This window comes from Balaenoptera musculus, chromosome 16 (genome assembly GCF_009873245.2).
Source record: "Balaenoptera musculus isolate JJ_BM4_2016_0621 chromosome 16, mBalMus1.pri.v3, whole genome shotgun sequence".
Taxonomy (NCBI): Eukaryota; Metazoa; Chordata; class Mammalia; order Artiodactyla; family Balaenopteridae; genus Balaenoptera; species Balaenoptera musculus.
In genome coordinates, this window is record NC_045800.1 from 28616487 (window position 1) to 28638716 (window position 22230).

At 38.5% G+C, this 22230-nt stretch overlaps 1 protein-coding gene across 2 annotated transcripts in view; it reads left to right on the top strand.

Annotated features, from left to right (window-relative positions):
- Positions 1 to 22230, top strand: part of LOC118883005 (cytochrome P450 2C23-like) — a 33755-nt gene that overhangs the window by 10663 nt on the left and 862 nt on the right. For both annotated transcript variants that reach the window (XM_036829516.1, XM_036829515.1), the window contains exons 3-8: positions 2904 to 3053; positions 3667 to 3833; positions 4341 to 4517; positions 15635 to 15776; positions 16755 to 16942; positions 20619 to 20760. In XM_036829516.1, the coding sequence (XP_036685411.1) occupies positions 2904 to 3053; positions 3667 to 3758 (242 nt within the window). In that variant the 3' untranslated portion in view covers positions 3759 to 3833; positions 4341 to 4517; positions 15635 to 15776; positions 16755 to 16942; positions 20619 to 20760. The remainder of the gene's footprint in view (positions 1 to 2903; positions 3054 to 3666; positions 3834 to 4340; positions 4518 to 15634; positions 15777 to 16754; positions 16943 to 20618; positions 20761 to 22230) is intronic.

A 22230-nucleotide genomic window follows, 5' to 3' on the forward strand; every position in this document is an offset into this window, starting at 1 on the left:
AATTTTTGCCAATTTGATTACTATGTGTCTCGGCGTGTTTCTCCTTGGGTTTATCCTGTATGGGACTCTCTGCGCTTCCTGGACTTGGGTGGCTATTCCTTTCCCATGTTAGGGAAGTTTTCAACTATAATCTCTTCAAATATTTTCTCTGGTCCTTTCTCTCTCTCTTCTCCTTCTGGGACCCCTATAATGCGAATGTTGTTGCGTTTAATGTTGTCCCAGAGGTCTCTTAGGCTGTCTTCATTTCTTTTCATTCTTTTTTCTTTAGTTTGTTCCGCAGCAGTGAATTCCACCATTCTGTCTTCCAGGTCACTTATGCGTTCTTCTGCCTCGGTTATTCTGCTATTGATTCCTTCTAGTGTAGTTTTCATTCAGTTATTGTATTGTTCATCTCTGTTTGTTTGTTCTTAATTCTTCTAGGTCTTTGTTAATCATTTCTTGCATCTTCTCGATCTTGCCTCCATTCTTATATTCGAGGTCCTGGATCATCTTCACTATCATTATTCGAATTCTTTTCTGGAAGGTTGCCTATCTCCACTTCATTTAGTTGTTTTTCTGGGGTTTTATAGCCTGTTCCTTCATCTGATACATAGCCCTCTGCCTTTTCAATCTTGTCTATCTTTCTGTGAATGTGGTTTTGTTCCACAGGCTGCAGGATTGTAGTTTTTTCCTGCTTCTGCTGTCTGCCCTCTGGTGGTTGAGGCTATCTAACTAATACTTCTTATGGCCAGATACTGTGCTGGAGGTTTCTCATGTATTACCATATTCAGTTAACACAGTGGCCCCATGAGGAAAATATTTTTTATTTCCATTCAACAGAGGAAAAGCTGAGGCAACAGAAGTTAAATAACTCACCCAAATTAGAAAGTTTTGGAGTAGAGATTTGAGTTCAGTTTGCCTAACTCTAGAACTCAGAACCACTAACCATAGTCTCAATACACTAACCTATTCTTAAATTTTTTTTAATTTTTTAATTGAAGTATAGTTGATGTAACATATTTATTTTTATGTACCATCTCCCAGATGTTGTTCATATGCGCACATATTTTACATAGTTGTAATTATAGTATAGACATATTTGTATACTGATTTTTCTTTTAAATATTAACATTTCTGCTATTTTTACATAGTTTTCATAATCATCATTTTAACAGTTGCTTACTTTTCCTAATATTGATTTACTATCATTGTATAATTATGCAAAAAATTACCCTATCATTAGCATTTAGATTGTTTACAAATTTCTTAAATCAGTATAGATGACATTGCAGTGTACACCTTTTAACTTTTGCTGAATTATTTCTTTGTGTAAATTCTTAGGAAAGCAATTAATGGATCAAAGACAATTTTAATAGTTTTTGCTATAAATATTGTTTTAATTTCCAGAATAGGTTGTGATATACAAAGAGGCTAAACAATGCACCAAATTTGCCACAAGCTTGATTAGGTACAAAATTTCTTTTTAATGCTTGCTAATTTGGTAGATGTGAAATGAATATTTAAATTATTGTGTATTGAACATCTTCTATGTGCAAGGTAAGAGATCATCATGTGTCACAGGAAATATTTGGAGAGATGCGCCAGTCACTTAACTAAGTAAAATCTAGTATAGGAAGTAACACAAGTAAACAAATTGCTGTAATACAAGGTAGAAAAGATAAATTGTATTAAAGCATCATGCAAACCAATTCAGTTAAAGGAAGGCAAGATTACCTCCAGTAGAGGATAGGGAAGACTTCCAAGAGAAGGTTTTCAAGATGGCTCTTAAAGGAAAGCTAGAAACTCAACAAAGCGAATAGGGCGGGAGCAGACTTATCAGCAAAAGGGAGAGAATGAACAAAATAAGGGTGTAAAACAATGTAGTTGCATTTAGTGAACAGCTGTGATTGGTCTATATGCTCAGAGTTAGAGCCAAGGGAGAGAATGATGGAAATGTTTGAGGTTTTAAAGGTGTCAGAATGAGACCGGGGTGGGGAGGTGGGGGTGGGGTAGGGGGACCCATTGAATGAATTTTAGCACCAGCCTAATTGTCCCTGTATTTGATTTTGAGTAACCTGGAAACTGTAGATTTAGAGGAGTGAAAGGGGAAACTGGTTTGAAGATGATTAGAACTTTTAAAATCTGTAAAAGTGTTAGAACCTGAAATGTGGTAGCGTACTATGAATTGACAAGAAGGGACAGATGAGAAAGACATTTTGGAGGTGGAATCGACAGGACTTACCAAGTGCAGATGTATAGGGTGAAGGGCAAGAGGGATATGAAGATGCCCTGAGGTTTGGATTTTGGGCACTAGGAAACTGGTGGTGCATTAAGGAAATTCAGGACATGTAACTGGTTTTGTACAGAGGAAGGAATGAAAAAACACTGGTGTGAACATACTGAGTTCCTTTGCTCCTGAGTTTCTTCTTGTTCAGATTAGCTAACATTAGCTGTAGTAAATTCAGAGGCAAATGGAAACATATATTCCCTATTGCTCTGCTTTCCAGTTGCTTATCCTCTAATAGAGAAAATCACAGGTAGGATTAAACCACAAGTTAGAGGGATATTAAGTGTAAAACAGACACTCAGGAAGAGGTTTTGTGAGAACCATGCCAGTCTTTACTATTTTTAACAAAACCAGACAGAGGGCCCTTCCCACACTTGGGAATGTTCTCTACCTGCCAATGATCCCGCCTCCTGACTCCATCACCCCTGCCCTCTGTTGACCAGAGCTTGGGTTTTATTTTCTTTGTGACAAGTATTTCACCCAAACCAAAGAATATGTTGTGCTCTTCAAAGGCCAGTTGCTAAATCCCTGATAAGGGGCACTGGCAACAGTGCAGGGTGGACACAAGAGATAAGCTTCAGGGAAAGTCGGACTCCATGATGCAAAATTCTTTCCTGCTCTTTGCTTCTTTTCCTAGGAATCTTTTTCAGTAATGGAAACAGGTGGAAACAAATGCGGCGCTTCTCCCTCATGACCCTGAGGAACTTTGGGATGGGGAAGAGGAGCCTCGAGGAGAGGGTCCAGGAGGAGGCCCAGTTTCTGGTGGAGGAGCTCAGGAAAACAGAGGGTGCGTTCCATTGACCATCCTTTAGGGGCAAGGGGCTTCTACACACAGAGCTTCCCACCAAAGCTCCTCCTTTGGGAGGCACGCAATAGTCCACAATCTGCTCTATGAGTCAGGGCATTGACTAGGAAAAAGGCCACAGGAAGAAATGACCCAAAAACTGTTACTTAGGACTCATGAATCCTTTGTTTGGATTCATCTCCCAACTTCGGCACTTACTGGATGTGTAAATTGGACAGTTACTTAACTTCTCTAAAACGCAGTTTCCTCATGTGAAAAATGGGGCTAACAACCAAACCTCAGAATGAGGGTTAATAATACAGTTTGCAAACATTTACACAGTATCCAGCATGTATAATACTCCGTAATATTACCTGTTGCTCTTACGACTATTACAGTATTCATTGAATAACATAATAATTAGTAGTAGTAGCATAGTATAATACTATAGAGCATGTAGTACTAGTAGAAGATCCCTACATCCTAATCTGAAGAAGTTTAGAGAAAATAAAATATAGGTATCAATATGAGCAAGAGGGAGGCCCTGTTCTTGAAGCCCTAATGCAGGCTGATGAAATTCTAAATGTTAGAATTGTTTTTTTTTTTCTCACATCAGCTCAGCCCTTGGACCCTGTCTTCACCCTCTCCTGTGCTTCCTGCAATGTGATCTGCTCCGTCCTCTCAACGAGCGTTCCACTACAACAATAAAACGTTACTCTCCTCTCCCTGTTGAGTTGTTGAAATAAAAATTTAATAATCGAATTAAACTCTCCCTGGAACCAGGTAAAGCCAAGTCTGCATCTGCCTTGCGGTGATCTCATGGGGGCACTGGGACCCCATAGGCAGGGTAAAGGGCTGCGAGCTCCCCCCCCTGCCCCATGAGCATGTGCCAACAAGCACTGTCACCTTCCCTCCACGTGTGTCTTGTCGAGTGGATGAGTGCAGTGTCGCTTACCCCAGCACCTATGGAAGGCTGCCCTCTGCTTGCTTCCGTGAGTTGACTCCCACAAAAGAAGACATCATGTTCCCAGTTGCCTACGTTTCTTTTAAGGGCCCTACGCACATTCTCCCCATCTCTGACTCTGAGGTTGGCCAAGGTCGATTGAGCAAGGAGATGGGAAGGGGCTGCTCTCTCATGTACGTGATGGTCACCCTCCCTTCTCTTCTGCTCAGAAGCTGGAGGAAGAGATTCTCCCTAGCCAGACCCCACAGAGGGTTAGGTGCTCCACTTAGAAACACTGGTCTCTCTTCAAAAACTGAATTGCTGATGTATTTTTTTTCTCATTTTAGATTTACAATCTATGGCCAAAACTCATAAAGCATCTCCCTGGAGAGCACAAAGCATTCTCAAAAAGGCTTAATGATATTAAATATTTTATTCTGGAAAAAGTGAAGGAGCATCAAAAGTCCCTGGATCATAATAACCCTCGAGACTACATTGACTGTTTCCTCAGCAAGATGGAGCAGGTACTGTATGTGACATCTTTCCCTGATACTATATTTTAGCAGTCCATGGAAATGCAGGAAAGCATAATCACACCATGTAGGTAATTCTTTTTTTTTTTTTTTTTTAATTTGGTTGTGCTGGGTCTTAGTTGCGGCAGGCAGGCTCCTTAGTTGTGGCATGTGAACTCTTAGTTGCAGCATGCATGTGGGATCTAGTTCCCTGACCAGGGATCGAACCCAGGCCCCCTGCATTGGAAGCGTGGAGTCTTAACCACTGCGCCACCAGGGAAGTCCCCATTTTGGTAATTCTTAATATTTTGATATCTTATGGCAATGGGGTACACTATTAACAATAACAGAAATTTAAAAATAGTCCAAAGCCCTCTTTTTCCTTTGTATTTCTATTTACTTCCTACACTTGGATATTAGCATTTAATGAAGTGTTCTCGATACATATTTACAATGAGCTACATATATATATATATAAACATGCATATATATATATGCATGTTTCTGAGCATATATTTATCTTGGGCTGGCTAAACACACATGCATCTTCTCTACACATTATTTACACATACATAGTCAGCCATTTTTGCCACAGTGCTTCCCAGGTAGCATGTCATAGACCAATACAGTATAAAAACTGGATTGTGTTTTCCCATAGAACAATCTTGTTATTTGAAACTGGTGACAGATAAAGGGTTCTAAAACAAATACATTATACGTTAACCATGGATGGTATTAAACATATTGAACAGCAAGTATCACACAGCCACCAACCCTCAGAACATCACTGACATAAAATACCAGCATGAGTGTCCATGAGACATCAGTAGAAAAACAGTCAAGACTGTGACAAACAATAGATTGTAAAAAAGATATTTAAATGTATATACACATATAACAGCTTAAAATCTGAAAATAATTCTTTGAGCCCTATAAAATTAACCTCATTTATGCCAAATTTCCCCAGATATATATAAACAAAAGAAAAACACCACTCAAGTATATCATAAACGTGCAAGTTATAGCAAACAATTAATAATAACTTGTTTAGTCTTCTTAATCTCTAGGAGGGCTGATTTGGAAAGCTTGATTTCCTTAGAAAACATGTTGAAGGAAGGCATGTTGATGCCCTTTTTTCTTCTCAGAAATTTCCCTGGGGTCAGTAGAGTCATTCACACTCATTCCACTTATCAACAATGTACATCAAAATAGCCTCTTCATTCTGATGGAAAAGTTTGTTGTTGGCTCTCAGAGGACTAGATGTTTGTCTGGAAAAGAGAAAAAAAAATAGCCAGGTTATAAATTCAGTCATTTAAAGATTTTATTTAACACCAACTCTGTATCAGTCATGGTGCTTGGTAAAGGGAATAAAATGATGAATCAGATACTACCCTGTAATTTTCTTTCATAGCACTTATCACAGTTTAACAAAGTATTTATTTACTTTACCTCTACATTCTCCACTACACTGTATACTCCAAAGGGCTGCAGTATTGTCGATTTTTCACGCTTTGTATCACCAGCAACTAGCACAATGCCTAAAATATTGTAGATAAACATAAATATTTATTGAAATAATTATTGAATTAATTAATTAATTAATTAACAAAGATACAGTCCTTGACTTAATGGAGCTTACAGTCTAGTGCAAAGATCATCAAAACAAACAGTAACAATGAAGTGCTAATAGGGGAAGTACAAGATTGTTATGGGAGAATGTGGCAGGAACACTAATGCTAGTCTAATTCGAGTCAGGAAGGGACTTCTAAACCAAGGCCCAGTGGATACATCCCTGCTCACGTAAGTGAACAATTGAGCTGAGAGCTGAAAGGTGAGTAGGGATTATCTGCATAAAAGTAGCAAAGAAAAATATACCAAGCAGAGGAACAAGATGTGCAAAGGCCCTGAGGCAGAGGGAAGCTTGGGGATATGAGGGGTAGACAGAAAGTCAGTGTGGCTGGAAGGGAGGGAGCAGGGGAGAATGGTGGGAGAGAAGCTGAAACAGCAAGAGGTCAGCAGGCAGACCATTCATGCAGGGCCTGGCAGGACACATTATAATTAGTTTAGCTTTTATCCTAATATCAGTGAAAATCATTTTGCAGGGTCTAAGCACTGTTAAAGGATGACCATATTTGTGATGTGGAGGAGAAAGATTGTAGGGGTCAACAGTGGATGCAAGGAGAACAGCTAGGAGTTGTTTCAGGGGTAAATTTCCTGGTAGCAGAGCCTAAAATAGGGATTTGTGTGGAAGTGATTTATTAAGGGAGTGCTATCAGGAGAAACTTCTATGTATGTGAATGAGAGAAACAGGATAAGGAAGGGGAAAAATTAAAAATAGATGTGGTTTCAGGTGAAGCCTAGTCTCTACCTGATCCTACAGGGGGCTCTAGAGTATAAATTGCACTGCAGAGTTTGTCCTTCCCTGGGGCAACGGAGCTGGGCTTTTGTACTCTTGCACCTATCAGTCATTGGTCACAGGCAGCCCCATTAGGGTGGTCTGGGAGACTGATTCCCTCCCAGGCTTCTCTTGTCATTGTGGGTCCAGTGTCCAAGGAACTCCAGAGAAAGTTGCAGGTGTGAGCCAAAGCAGCTGTGAGGTAGGTTATCAGAACCAGTAAAAGGGATCTGAGCAGGGCACCAATAGCATTTTCTATACGAGATGATTGCACTGGCCCAAGGCAAAGAAGATGGCCAAGGGTACTGGTGGTGGAAATGAAGACATGTGGATAGATTTGAGATACTTTTAGGAGGTAAAATTAACAGTCTTGGTGGTGAGTTGGGAAATGCAAGAGATGAGGAGCTGTGTTCCTGGCTTGCCTAACTGGATGGAAGCTGGGGCCATTCACCAATACGGGAAACACTGGAAAGGGACAGTTGTTAGCATACATACCAAAGCCTTGAGATCCTCTGAAAGAGTCTAGAGGAAGGAACAAAAGAAAGTTGATACGCCAACGTCTGGATTTCAACCATTCCTTCCTCTCCTCCCCTCCACATCTATTTTTCCTTTAAGATAACTATCAACAGAAAATGGATAGAAACTTCTGAAGCATTTCTTCTTTCCTGTAAATTTTGTTGCATTATGTTTTAATCTCTAAACCTTACTACATAACAGATATGGGTGTGTTAAAAATTAAACAAAATGGTGGAGTTCACCAATTGTGGAGTTCTACTTAGCTAAATTACAGAGTTAGAACATAAATAGAGAGTTAGAACATAAATAGAAGATATGTTGATATTTCCATTTTCTCCCTCACTCTCTTCCCAAGCAAAGATTTTTCAAAACCTACTGGACTTTCTGTTGTGAGGGAGTTATTTAAAATGCTCAGTATTCCAGATCAAGGCAGTAAGAACTATAGGTAGGAAGTGGCAGTGTGCCTAAAAACTTGGACATCCATATGCAGAAATCATCCCATTTTGAAATGAACAGGAGAGACATGGTATAAAGAAACTGAGTTAAGAAAAACTTGATACAGAGCTTTAAAAGTAAAGCTAATAGTTAAAAGAAGTACTCTAATACTTTTCTTAAATTTAAAAACAGTGGTATTAGAAGCCCACCAAAAATTAATCAGCAATGAAAATAATTTAATTATAGTGAAAAATAGAGATTTTATTAGCTTAACTAGTTTATATATATTAAACAATAATTTATTCAACAAATTCTTAGTGCCGGCTATTGTGCCAAGGGTTGGGGATACCTCAACGAAGAAGATTTAATCCCTATTATTTTTAGTATAGTAATTGTAAAATAGAAAGCTCAGAGATTGGTTCAAGATGGCAGAGTAGAAGGACATGCACTCACTCCCTCTTGCGAGAGCACTGGAATCACAACTAACTGCTGAACAATCATCAACAGGGAGACACTGGGACTCACCAAAAAAGATACCCCACATCCAAAGACAAAGGAGAAGCCACAATGAGACGGTAGGAGGGGCGCAAGCACAATAAAATCAAATCCCATAACCACTGCATGGGTGACTCACAAACTGGAGAACAATTATACCACAGAAGTCCACCCACTGGGACTTCCCTGGTGGCGCAGTGGTTAAGAATCCACCTGCCAATGCAGGGATCACGGGTTCGATCCCTGGTCCGGGAAGATCGCACATGCTGTGGAGCAACTAAGCCCATGCACCACAACTGCTGAGCCCGCATGCTGCAACTACTGAAACCCGTGTGCCTAGAGCCCGTGCTCTGCAACAAGAGAAGCCACCGCAATGAGAAGCTCACGCACCACAATGAAGAGTAGCCCCCACTCACTGCAAATAGAGAAAGCCCGCGCAACAACGAAGACCCAACACAGCCCAAAATAAATAAAAAAACAAAAAACAAATTCTTTAAAAAAAATTTTTTTAAAAAAGAAGTCCACCCACTGGAGTGAAGGTTCTGAGCCCCAAGTCAGGCTTCCCAACCTGGGGGTCCGGCAACAGGAGGAGGAATTCCCAGAGAATCAGACTTTGAAGGCTAGCAGGACTTGATTGCAGGACTTCAACAGGACTGGGGGAAACAGAGACTCCACTCTTGGAGGGCACACACAAAGTAGTGTGCACATCAGGACCCAGGGGGAAGGAGCAGTGACCCATACATAGAAGACTGAACTAGACCTACCTGCTAGTGTTGGAGGGTCTCCTGTAGGGGGTGGGGTGGGTGGCTGTGTCTCACTGTGAGGACAAGGACACTGGCAGCAAAAGTTCTGGGAAGTACTCCTTGGCATGAGCCTTCCTGGAGTCCACCAACAGCCCCACCAAAGAGCTTGTAGCCTCCAGTGCTGGGTCACCTCAGGCCAAACAACCAACAGGGAGGGAACTCAGCTGCGTCCATCAGCAGATAGCAGATTAAAGTTTTACTGAGCTTCTGCCCACCAGAGCAACACCCAGCTCTACCCACCACCAGTCCCTCCCATTAGGTAGTTTGCACAAGCCTCTTAGATAGCCTCATCCCCCAGAGGGTAGACAGCAGAAGCAAGAAGAGCTACAATCCTGCAGCCTGTGGAATGAAAACCACATTCACAGAAAGACAGACAAAATGAAAAGGCAGAGGACCATGTACCAGATGAAGGAACAAGATAAAACCCCAGAAAAAAAACTAAATGAAGTGGAGATAGGCAACCTTCCAGAAAAAGAATTCAGAATAATGATAGTGAAGATGATCCAGGACCTTGGAAAAAGAATGGAGGCAGAGATTGAGAAGATGCAAGAAATGTTTAACAAAGACCTAGAAGAATTAAAGAACACACACCTAGAAGAATTAAAGAACAAACAAACACAGATGAACAATACAATAACTGAAAAGAAAAATACACTAGAAGGAATCAATAGCAGAATAACTGAGGCAGAAGAACGGATAAGTGGCCTGGAAGACAGAATGGTGGAGTTCACTGCTGTGGAATAGAATAAAGAAAAAAGAATGAAAAGAAATGAAGACAGCTAACAGACCTCTGGGACAACATTAAATGCAACAACATTCGCATTATGAAGGTCCCAGAAGGAGAAGAGAGAGGGAAAGGACCTGAGAAAATATTTGAAGAGATTATAGTCGAAAACTTCCCTAACATGGGAAAGGAAATAGCCACCCAAGTCCAGGAAGCGCAGAGAGTCCCATACAGGATAAACCCAAGGAGAAACACACTGAGACATATAGTAATCAAACTGACAAAAATTAAAGACAAAGAAAAATTATTAAAAGCAACAAGGGAAAAATGACAAATAACATACAAGGGAACTCCCATAAGGTTAACAGCTGATTTCTCAGCAGAAACTCTACAAGCCAGAAGGGAGTGGCATGATATACTTAAAGTGATGAAAGGGAAGAACCTACAACCAAGATTACTCTACCGGCAAGGATCTCATTCAGATTTGATGGAGAAATCAAAAGCTTTACAGACAAGCAAAAGCTAAGAGAATTCAGCACCACCAAACCAGCTCTACAACAAATGCTAAAGGAACTTCTCTAAGTGGGAAACACAAGAGAAGAAAAGGACCTACAAAAACAAACCCAAAACAATTAAGAAAATGGTCATAGGAACATACATATCGATAATTACCTTAATGAATGGATTAAATGCTGAATTAAATGTGAATGGATTAAATGCTCCAACCAAATGACACAGGCTCACTGAATGGATGCAAAACCAAAACCCATATATATGCTGTCTACAAGAGACCCACTTCAGACTTAGGGACACATGCAGAAGGAAAGTGAGGGGATGGAAAAAGATATTCGATGCAAATGGAAACCAAAAGAAAGCTGGAGTGGCAATACTCATATCAGATAAAATAGACTTTAAAATAAAGAATGTCACAAGAGACAAGCAAGGACACTACATAATGATCAAGGGATCAATCCAAGAAGAAGATATAACAATTATAAATATATATGCACCCAACATAGGAGCACCTCAATACATAAGGCAAATGCTAATCGCTATAAAAGAGGAAATCGACAGTAACATAATAATAGTGGGGGACTTTAACACCTCACTTACACCAATGGACAGATCATCCAGACAGAAAATTAATAAGGGAACACAAGCTTTAAATGACACATTAGACCAGATAGATTTAATTGATATTTATAGAACATTCCACCCAAAAGTGGCAGAATACACCTTCTTCTCAAGTGCACATGGAACATTCTCCAGGATAGATCACATTGTAGGTCACAAATCAAGCCTTGGAAAATTTAAGAAAATGGAAATCGTATCAAGCATCTTTTCTAACAACAACGCTATGAGATTGGAAATCAATTACAGGAAAAAAACTGTATAAAACACACGTACATGGAGGCTAAACAGTGGGCTACTAAATAACCAAGAGATCACTAAAGAAATCAAAGAGGAAATCAAAAAATAGCTAGAGACAAATGACAACAAACCATGACAATCCAAAACCTATGGGATGCAGCAAAAGCAGTTCTAAGAGGGAAGTTTCTAGCAATAAAACCCTACCTCAAGAAACAAGAAAAATCTCAAATAAACTATCTAACCTTGCACCTAAAGGAACTAGAGAAATAAGAACAAAAAAACCCAAAGTTAGCAGAAGGAAAGAAATCATAATGATCAGAGCAGAAATAAATGAAATAGAAACAAAGAAAACAATAGCAAAGATCAATCAAACTAAAAGCTGGTTGTCTGAGAAGATAAACAAAATTGATAAACCCTTAGCCAGACTCATCAAGAAAAAGAGGGAGAGGACTCAAATCAATAAAATTAGAAATGAAAAAGAAGTTACAATGGACACTACAGAAATACAAAGCATCCTAAGAGACTACTACAAGCAACTCTATGCCAATAAAATGAGCAACCTGGAAGAAAGGGACAAATTCTTAGAAAGGTATAACCTTCCAAGACTGAACCAGGAAGAAATAGAAAATATGAACAGACCAATCACAAGTAATGAAATTGAAACTGTGATTTAAAATCTTCCAACAAACAAAAGTCCAGGACCAGATGGCTTCACAGGTGAATTCTATCAAACATTTAGGGAAGAGCTAACACCCATCCTTCTCAAACTCTTCCAAAAACTTGCAGAGGAAGGAACACTCCCAAACTCATTCTATGAGGCCACCATCACCCCGATACCAAAACCAGACAAAGATACTCCAAAAAAAGAAAATTACAGACCAATATCACTGATGAATATAGATGCAAAATTCCTCCACAAAATACTAGCAAACAGAATCCAACAACACATTAAAAGGATCGTACACCATGATCAAGTGGGATTTATCCCAGGGATGCAAGAATTCTTCAATATATGCAAATCAATCAATGTGATACACCATATTAACAAATTGAAGAATAAAAGCCATATGATTATCTCAATAGATGCAGAAAAGGCTTTTGACAAAATTCAACACCCATTTATGATAAAAACTCTCCAGAAAGTGGGCATAGAGGGAGCCTACCTCAACATAATAAAGGCCTCATACGACAAACCCACAGCAAACATCATTCTCCGTGGTGAAAAACTGAAAGCACTTCCTCTAAGATCAGGAACAAGACAAGGATGTCCATTCCCGCCACTGTTATTCAACATAGTTTTGGAAGTCCTAGCCATGGCAATCAGAGAAGAAAAAGAAATAAAAGGAATCCAAATAGGAAAAGAAGACGTAAAACTGTCACTGTTTGCAGATGACAAGATACTATACGTAGAGAATCCTAAAGATGCCACCAGAAAACTACTAGAGCTAATCAGTGAATCTGGTAAAGTTGCAGGATACAAAATTAATGCACAGAAATCTCTTGCATTCCTATAGACTAACAATGAAAGATCAGAAAGAGAAATTAAGGAAACACTCCCATTTACCACTGCAACAAAAAGAATACAATACCTAAGAATCAACCTACCTAGGGAGACAAAAGACCTGTACGCAGAAAACTATAAGACACTGATGAAAGAAATCAAAGATGACACAAACAGAAGGAGAGATATACCATGTTCTTGGATTGGAAGAATCAATATTGTGAAAATGACTATACTACCCAAAGCAATCTACAGATTCAATGCAGTCCCTATCAAATTACCAATGGCATTTTTTACAGAACTAGAACAAAAAAAATCTTAAAATTTGTATGGAGACACAAAAACCCTGAATAGCCAAAGCAATCTTGAGGGGAAAAAAATGGAGCTGGAGGAATCAGGCTCCCTGAGTTCAGACTGTTCTACAAAGCTACAGTAATCAAGACAATATGGTACTGGCACAAAAACAGAAATATAGATCAATGGAATAGGATAGAAAGCCTAGAGATAAATCCACGCACCTATGGTCAACTCATCTATGACACAGCAGGCAAGGATATACAATGGAGAAAAGACAATCTCTTCAATAAGTGGTGCTGGGAAAACTGGACAGCTGCATGTAAGAGAATGAAATTAGAACACTCCCTAACACCATACACAAAAATAAACTGAAAACGGATTAAAGATCTAAATGTAAGACCAGACACTATAAAACTCTTAGAGGAAAACATAGGAAGAACACTCTTTGACATAAATTACAGCAAGATCTTTTTTTGACCCACCTTCTAGAGTAATGGAAAGGAAAACAAAAATAAACAAATGGGATCTAATGAAACTTAAAAGCTTTTGCACAGCAAAGGAAACTATAAACAGCCCTCAGACAGCCCTCAGAATGGGAGAAGATATTTGCAAATGAATCAACAGACAAAGGATTAATCTCCAAAATATATAAACAGCTCATGCAGCTCAATATTAAAAAAACAAACAACCCAATCAAAAAATGGGCAGAAGACTTAAATAGACATTTCTCCAAAGAAGACATACAGATGGCCAAGAAGCACATGAAAACCTGCTCAGCATCACTAATTATTAGAGAAATGCAAATCAAAACTACAATGAGGTATCTCACCTCACACCAGTTAGAATGGGCATCATCAGAAAATGTACAAACAACGAACGCTGGAGAGGGTGTGGAGAAAAGGGAACCCTCTTGCACTGTTGGTGGGAATATAAATTGATACAGCCACTGTGGAGAACAGTATGGAGGTTCCTTAAAAAACTGAAAATAGAACTACCATATGACCCAGCTATCCCATTCCTGGGCATATACCCAGAGGAAACCATAATTCAAAAAGACACATGCACCCCAGTGTTCATTGCAGCACTATTTACAATAGCCAGTCATGGAAGCAACCTAAATGCCCATTGACTGGCGAATGGATAAAGAAGATGTGGTACATATATACAATGGAATATTACTCAGCCATAAAAAGGAATGAAATTGGGTCATTTGTAGAGACGTGGATTGATCTAGAGACTATCATCCAGAGTGAAGTAAATCAGAAAGGGAAAAACAAATATCGTATATTAACGTGTATATGTGGAATCTAGAAAAATGGTACAGATGAGCTGGTTTGCAAGGCAGAAATAGAGACACAGATGTAGAGAACAAACGTATGGACACCAAGGGGGGAAAGTTGGGGGTGGTGGTGGTGGTGGTGGGATGAACTGGGAGATTGGGATTGACATATATACACTAATATGTATAAAATGGATAACTAATAAGAACCTGCTGTATAAAAAAATAAATAAAATTCTAAAATTCAAAAAAAAGAAAAAGAAAAAAATTGGGGAATATATGCCAAAATATTGTCAATGTTTATTACTTAAATGATAGGATTAATTTTCTTCTAGTTCCCCTGTATTTTCTAAATTTTTGACAATGTTCATGTATTTGTACACATATAATGCATTCCTGTATGTAACACTACAATGTATTTGTATTTCTATGATGTATATGTATTACTTTTGCAAAGTAAATGTAGATATATGAAAAAATAAAAATAAAAATATATTTTTGATTTAAACATTAGAAGGGTGAAAAAAAAAAAAAAAAAAAGAAAGCTCACTCACTGTTTTTAAGCCCTGGATCAGTTTATTTTCTAAAGACTTTGTAGATTCCATGCAAAAAATTATAAGTCAAAATGTCCTATATGTACAAGTACAATCTTCATAGTAGAAATGCCAATAATGGGGGTGGGTGGGAGGGAGGCTTAAGAGGGAGGGGATATATGTATACATATAGCTGATTTACTTTGTTGTACAGCAGAAACTAACACAACATTGTAAAGCAATTATACTCCAATAAAAAAAAAAGAAATGCCATTAATAATGATGAGTGTCATATGTGAGAGTGTGGGGCTGTGAATACCTATGTCTTTGTAAGTGAAGGAAACAGACCAGTCCCAAACCAGTGATTTCTCTACATTGTGCTCACATGGAGCTTATCATCTAGTCTTTTTCGTTAAATATAGTAAAAGAAGATACCATTCTTTGAGTATTTGTATATATGAAGAATTTTTCCAAGATCTTCCACCGATTAATTCTTTTAATCTTTATAATAACCCTATGGGGTATGTTCTATTTTTTACCCTAATTTCACAGATGATGAAATTGAGTAAAAAGGTAAAGTAACTTGCCAAGTGCACACATCTGTTCATTGACCAACCCGGGATTTGAACCAGAAGTTTCGATTCCATGACGGATTTTTTTATCTACCACCCCACCGTGCACAAAATGAAGCCTATTGCTAGGATGGGGTGTGATCATAGAACTCTGATAAGCCACTGCCATCTTTTTAACTCATGTGACCATTAACTGTACCATCTACAGGAGAAACAGAACCCAGAGTCTGAATTTCACTTGGAGAACTTGGCAACCTGTGGATCAAATCTGTTTTCAGCGGGAATAGAGACAACCAGTATCACTCTGAGCTATGGGCTCCTGCTCCTAATGAAATACCCTGAGGTTCAAGGTACAGCAAATATCCTAAGTATTTATGTAGGATAAAAAATGAGCTCCTGGCACTGGTGAAGGTGGGAAGATACTACTGGCAGTGACAACTTCTCTTTCTTTGGACTGCCTTGTAGAACATCATGCAAAGGGTCATCCATGTGGTTTGATTTTATAGATCAGAATTATATCAAATGATGCTGATAAGAAAGAGAGAACTTTACGAACCCAAAGACTTTCATTTAAGTTTAAACACAGAGAAGCTTCTGAATCCCAACTCTTCCATATGTGATGCAATGCTGAAGAGTGAGCCTTATTTAGATGAGGGATGCATGGATTCCCATGGTGGATTCTCATTCTCGGCCTGCCCATACCAGCCTGTGTGACCTCAAACAAGTTATTTCACCTCACAGGCCTGTGTTTTTCCATCTTGAAAATGGATCAGACTCCCCAAAGGGGATTTTTAGCTCCAATGTAATTTAAAATTAAAAAATGAAATTGTAGTAGTGTGATTTTCTCAAGCACGTTCTCAGAGCACAGGTCTTAGAAAGCCAGTGTTTATACTGCTTAACAGAATGGTGTTTGCCATTCCCACAAAGTGTGTAGGAGACTGGATGAGGCTGACAAAGCAGATGCTCCTACTAGAGTGAGGATTAAACATTTCCTCTCTACAGCTGCTTTGCCAGGAATCTGGGGTAAACCTTAATCCCTGCCACAGATGTCATCTCCTCACCTGTACAGGAGGACAAACCAATTCAGGCAGGAAGCCAAGGACATAGCTGATGCAGCTTTTATGTTTCCTGCAGCAAAATCTCTGGTCTTTTAGACCAGAAAATAGAAAATAGAAATTCCGTTGAGGAGCAGACCCGTGGGCTGTTTAGCAACATGTCTTTGACCTTGGGAGCCTTTTCTAGGCCACTTTCTATTATACATCGTAAGCATTTCCAGGTGTCCAGGGGACACATCTCTTGAGTAGCATTCATGATTCATGTCTTTGCAGCCAAAGTTCATGAAGAAATTGACCGTGTAATTGGATGCAACCAAAGCCCCTGCATGAAGGACAAGATAAAGCTGCCCTATACAGAGGCCGTGCTTCATGAGATACAAAGATACATCACCCTCCTTCCTTCTAACATGCCCCGTACTGTGGTCCGGGACACGAAATTCAGACAGTACTTCATCCCTAAGGTTAGAGGTGTCTGGGAAAGCTGGCTGGGATAGAAGGGGCAGCATGATACCTCAGTGGGGCCTGTTAGAGACATCTCAGTTCTGTTTCAGGAAGAGAGGCAATTGAGAGACATGGAAAGAACACAAGGTCAGAGTCACATGGCCTGGGTTTGAAATCTGTCATTGCCATGCAGTGCACCCTCAGGCCATTCTGTCACCTCTGTGGTCCTGTCTCTGCCTTCCTGGAATGGGGAAGCTGACCTGGGGCTCCCAAGGCCCCTCACACTCTCACATAGAATGTATTGAGGGAGAAGTGATTTGCATTAATGCGAATCTTGTGGGAACAGAAACCTGATTTTCCATGATGGATTTTAAAAAGGGGGAAGAGATGGAAAATGTATATGCAGCTCTAAAGTAATCAAGTCAAATGTCAACTTTCTTTAACCCGAATTCTTTCCTCTGAAGACCTCATATACCAGGACATTTGGGATATTGCTGCCCATGACAGTTAACAATTAACAAAAGAGTAGTCAGTCTTCTGTAGTCAGTCTTCTGTAGTGATTAAGGGGTTGGGTTTTACATTTAATCCATTCAAGGGTATAGAAGAGGAAGAAAAGGTGACAGAATACTGCAAAACTGAAACAGCCCCCAACCTTACTGCCAAATGTCAGTGCAAAAGTCTATTAACACATAAGTCTAGCATCACATTAAAAATACTACATCACCAGCAAGTGAAGGTAATCAGGAACACAGGAATGGTCTAACACCAGAAAATCTGGTTTAATAAAATTCACCATATAAATAGAATTTAGAGAAAAATCACATGATAATCACATTTGTACAGAAAATGCTTTTGATAATATTAAAGAGTTTAACCCTTAAAAAAATAGGAATAGATAAATACCTCATTAGCCACGGAAAACATATTTCCCAAATCATGCTTTTTGACTAAAAGCATGCCTATTAATATCAAGAATAAGACAAGGCTATCCACCATTACCAGTATTTAACTAGAATTAGAAAAAGGTAATGAGATAAAACATTTAAGAGCTGGCGTCAATTTGTAGGTGACATAACTGTACCTGGAAAACTCAAGAAAATTAACTTAAGTACCACTGCAAAAATAGAATTTTCCAGTGGTTGGGTACAAATTTATTATTAAAAAAATCAATTTCTACCCTATATAAAATAAAAGCTATGTTTTAAAAACATAATGAATACAAGCTTCTTATTGATAAAAACGAGGATAAAATACTTAGGAATATACTTGATAAGAGATTTGCAAGATTTATACAAAAGAAAAAACCCCTTAAAATGTTAATGAAAGATATACAAGTTTTGAATAAATTAGAAGACTTATTCTGTGTTCAGGTAGGAAGATAGTAGTTACCCTGAAATTAATCTATGCATTTATGAGATCTCAATGAAAATATAAACTAGATACTTTTTTTGGAACTAAACTAACAGATCTCAAATTTGATATGGGAAATTAAAAAATAAAGAAGAGTCAGGGACAGGTCCTACCAAATATTAAAACATAATAGAAGGTCACAGTTATTAAAGCACTATAATACAGCTTCTTGAGTCGACAGATCAATCAAATAAAGTCTAGAAATAAACGTAATTATACATGGAAACTTAGTATATGATAAAGGTGGCTTTTTCCTTGTAATCTAGAGGAAAAATATTGATTATTCAGTTGTAGAACTCCCAGGGGAGTTGGGAAAAAAAGAATAATAAATCCCTACCTCAAACTTTCATATAAAATAAATTTCATATGAAAATTTATTCTTGGTGGCTCAAATATATACACATAGAATATTAAACTATAAAAGTGCTAAGGATAAAAGCAATAATTTTTTTTGAGAATCTCAGAGTGAAGAAAGACTTTCTAACATTGACCAAAGAAAAGAAGAATAAGAGGGCTATACATTTAAAAATGGATAAATTTGGTTACATGCAAATAAGAAAAATCTACCTAAGAAAAAGAAACAAAGTCAAAAGACAATTGACAAATTGAGACAAAATGTTTCATAGTTCATAAGAACAAAGAACGAATTGCTGAAAAATAAAATGAACTCCTACAGTCAGCATGAAAAAACCCCAGAACCAACAGATAAAATGCATGGGAGACAAAATTTAAATTTGAGTGAAAGTAATTACAAATGGTTTTTAAATATGTGAAAATATACTTACACAATAAAATATATTGAAAATAAAAATGATAAAGAAACATGTTTTCACTTGTCACAATATGTTGGCAAAATATAAAAAAACATATGTTTTTGCTAGTAGTATAAATTGGTGTAACTTCCATGGAAGGCATCATTGCAATTTCTATGAAAATTCAAAATGTGCATAGAAATTTGAAAAGCAGTTCCACTACTAGGAATTTATCCTTTGTATATATATTTCCCCCAAAATAATATTCATTGCAGCAATATTGGTGCTGAATATTCATTTAAAAAGGACTTAAAATTATTATTATTATTATTATTATTATTTTTGGCCACGCTGCATGGCTTACAGGATCTTAGATCCCCGACCAGGGATCGAAACTGGCCCCTGCCAGTGAAAACACCAAGTCCTAACCACTGGACCGCCAGGGAATTCCCTAAAAATTATTTATGTAAAGTAGAATACTAAGCAAGCTACAGAACACTACAGGATGCTACTATTTGTGGAAAAAGTAGGAAATAGGTGTGCACCTTTTTTTTTTAATCCATAAGATATCTCATAAAGGATATATCATACACTGGTAACAGTGATTACATTAAGAAGGAAACCAGGGGACTTGAGATTAGGAAAGAGACTTATTTTCACTTTGAACCCTTTCGTACTTTTTTTTGTGTGTGTATTTTATACCATGTGCATGTATTACCTACTCCAAAACTTGTGAAATAATGTTTCAGGAAATACAAAATGAAGTAAAAATGGGAAGAGGAGGCTTTCATTTAAACAGGGGTGCTTTATGACCCATAGATAGATGGGTCAAATTCTAACCATGCCACTTGCTAAAAGTATAACCTCAAGTAAGTTACTTCTCTCTGAATCTCAATTTCTGCATTTATACAATGTGAAACAAACAAACAAAAAGAGCCTACTGGATATGGTTGAAGTGAGAATTAAATTTATAAACTACTAAACACAATGTCAGGTAAATGTGAAGCGTTCCATATCAATGGTCATTATTATTTTGTCATTTAAATCTCACAAAATCTAATGGGGCAAAGAGGAAAGCCTATTGTTGTTACCCCACCCCATTTTACAAGTGAGGGAAGTGGGGTTTGACCCAATAGATTTTATAGATTACAAGTTTCCATCTCTCATTTTCTTCCATTCACACTTGAATTCAGAAAGAAAAAAATAATGAAATGTGAGCTCTTTCAATTTGAGGCAACAATTCCAGTAAAGCGCATGTCTAGACAATATGGGTTGCAAACCTTAGCTTTTTAACAATTGATTATTGCACTTTGACCATAACAGTGCTCTTCCCACAGAGAACCATCTTACTACTTGATAAAAGATATTGTATGATAGTGTGTGTAAAAGAGCCATCACACGAGACAGTCCTCTCCAGGCAAACTTAAGAGTGCTCGATCCTATTTAGTCCACTGTGATTAAAAGTGTTAGACTTTTTATGAACCAAAGGTAAGCATGATAATGTGCCACTCCACTCTCCATTTCTTGGTTCCAGGGCGCTACTGTATTGCCATTACTGTCTTCGGTTCTGTATGATTGCAAGGAATTTCCCAACCCAGAGAAGTTTGACCCAGGTCACTTTTTGGATAAAAATGGCAGCGTCAGGAAAACAGAATACTTCGTGCCTTTTTCCATGGGTAAATACAAATACACCCCATCCAAACCATACACATGCACCTTTTGGATAACTTTTAGCTTTACTGAATATGGCATAACTAAGTAATCCATTGATGATAGCAAAGTCAATCAAATCAATCTGTTATAAACCCCCAAATCGGGATGGATCCATTTACGTCTGTATACCAGTAGGATCAGGTAAGTCTTCCAGGGACTCTTTTGTTGTTTGGTGATTGAGTACAATGCTAGTTTTTAAAGAAACCAAGGCAAATCAATTTAATTCAGGTGTCACACATTATCAGATAACAAAGGGACCTCCTTTTACAAACTCTTGCCTGTTGATCTCCCTTTCATAATATGACTTTTTCAAAACAAAATGTTCAAGTTTCTCTCTTCTTATAAAATTATTAACCATTATTAATTTTCTGATTCTTAGAGAGGCCATCAGAGACACCTTGGCCACTTCATCCTCTTTCTTCCCCTCTGAAGTCCCGAGCCCCACATACCCTTGCCTCTTTGCAAGCGCTGGTTGGCTCCCAGTTGCTAGTTCTCATAAAGTCATAAAGACAACTTAGGATTTCTCAGCACCCATTCTTTTTCTTTGTTACCCTAGTCAATCATTTGATTAGTATTTTCAAAAATAACAGTATGTTTTATTTCTAATTACAGTGATAGTAAGTGTTCAGTATAAAAGATGGAAAATGCAGAAGAGCAAAAAAAAAGAGAACGGAGGGACTTACCTGGTGGTGCAGTGGTTGGGAGTCCACCTGCCAATGCGGGAGACTCGGGTTCCGGCCCTGGCCCAGGGGCTCCCGCATGCCAAGGAGCGGTTGAGCCCGTGCGCCACGGCTGCTGGGCCTGCGCTCTGGAGCCCTTGGGCCGTGGCTGCTGAGCCCGCGTGCCTGGGGCCAGAGCTCCGTGACGCGAGGGGCCGCTGCGGTGTGGGCCCGCGCACCGACGCGAGGAGTGGCCCCTGCTCTCCGCAGCCTGGTGGGGGTGGGGGGCGCGAGCAGCCGCGAGGACCCAGCGCAGCCATAAATAGATGGATGAGTGGATGGGTGGATTTGTAAAAAGGAAAAAAAGAAAAAAGAAAAAGGAAAATCATTTGCAATTTCAGCTATAGCCTGAATTTCAGATTCAGGCTATAATCGCTGTTAATATTTTGCTATATATACTTCACACAGTTGTCTAGATATACATAATAAATGTATATTTTATTTTAAAAAATCAGGCTCATTCTGTACAATCTATTTGATAACCTGCTTTTGCTTAGTGTGTTGTGATATAAGACAGTATTAAATAATCTTCCGTACAAACATGTTTAGGTTGTGTTGCATGATAGATGCACAAGGATTTATTTAATTAATCCAGTATAGGTGGATGTCTAGTTTTCAACTAACTCATCAGTGTCATAAATAACAATGCAAGTGACACCCTCATAGGTGAATCTCTAATTCTTACAGATAAATCCCCAGAAGGAGAATTGCTGA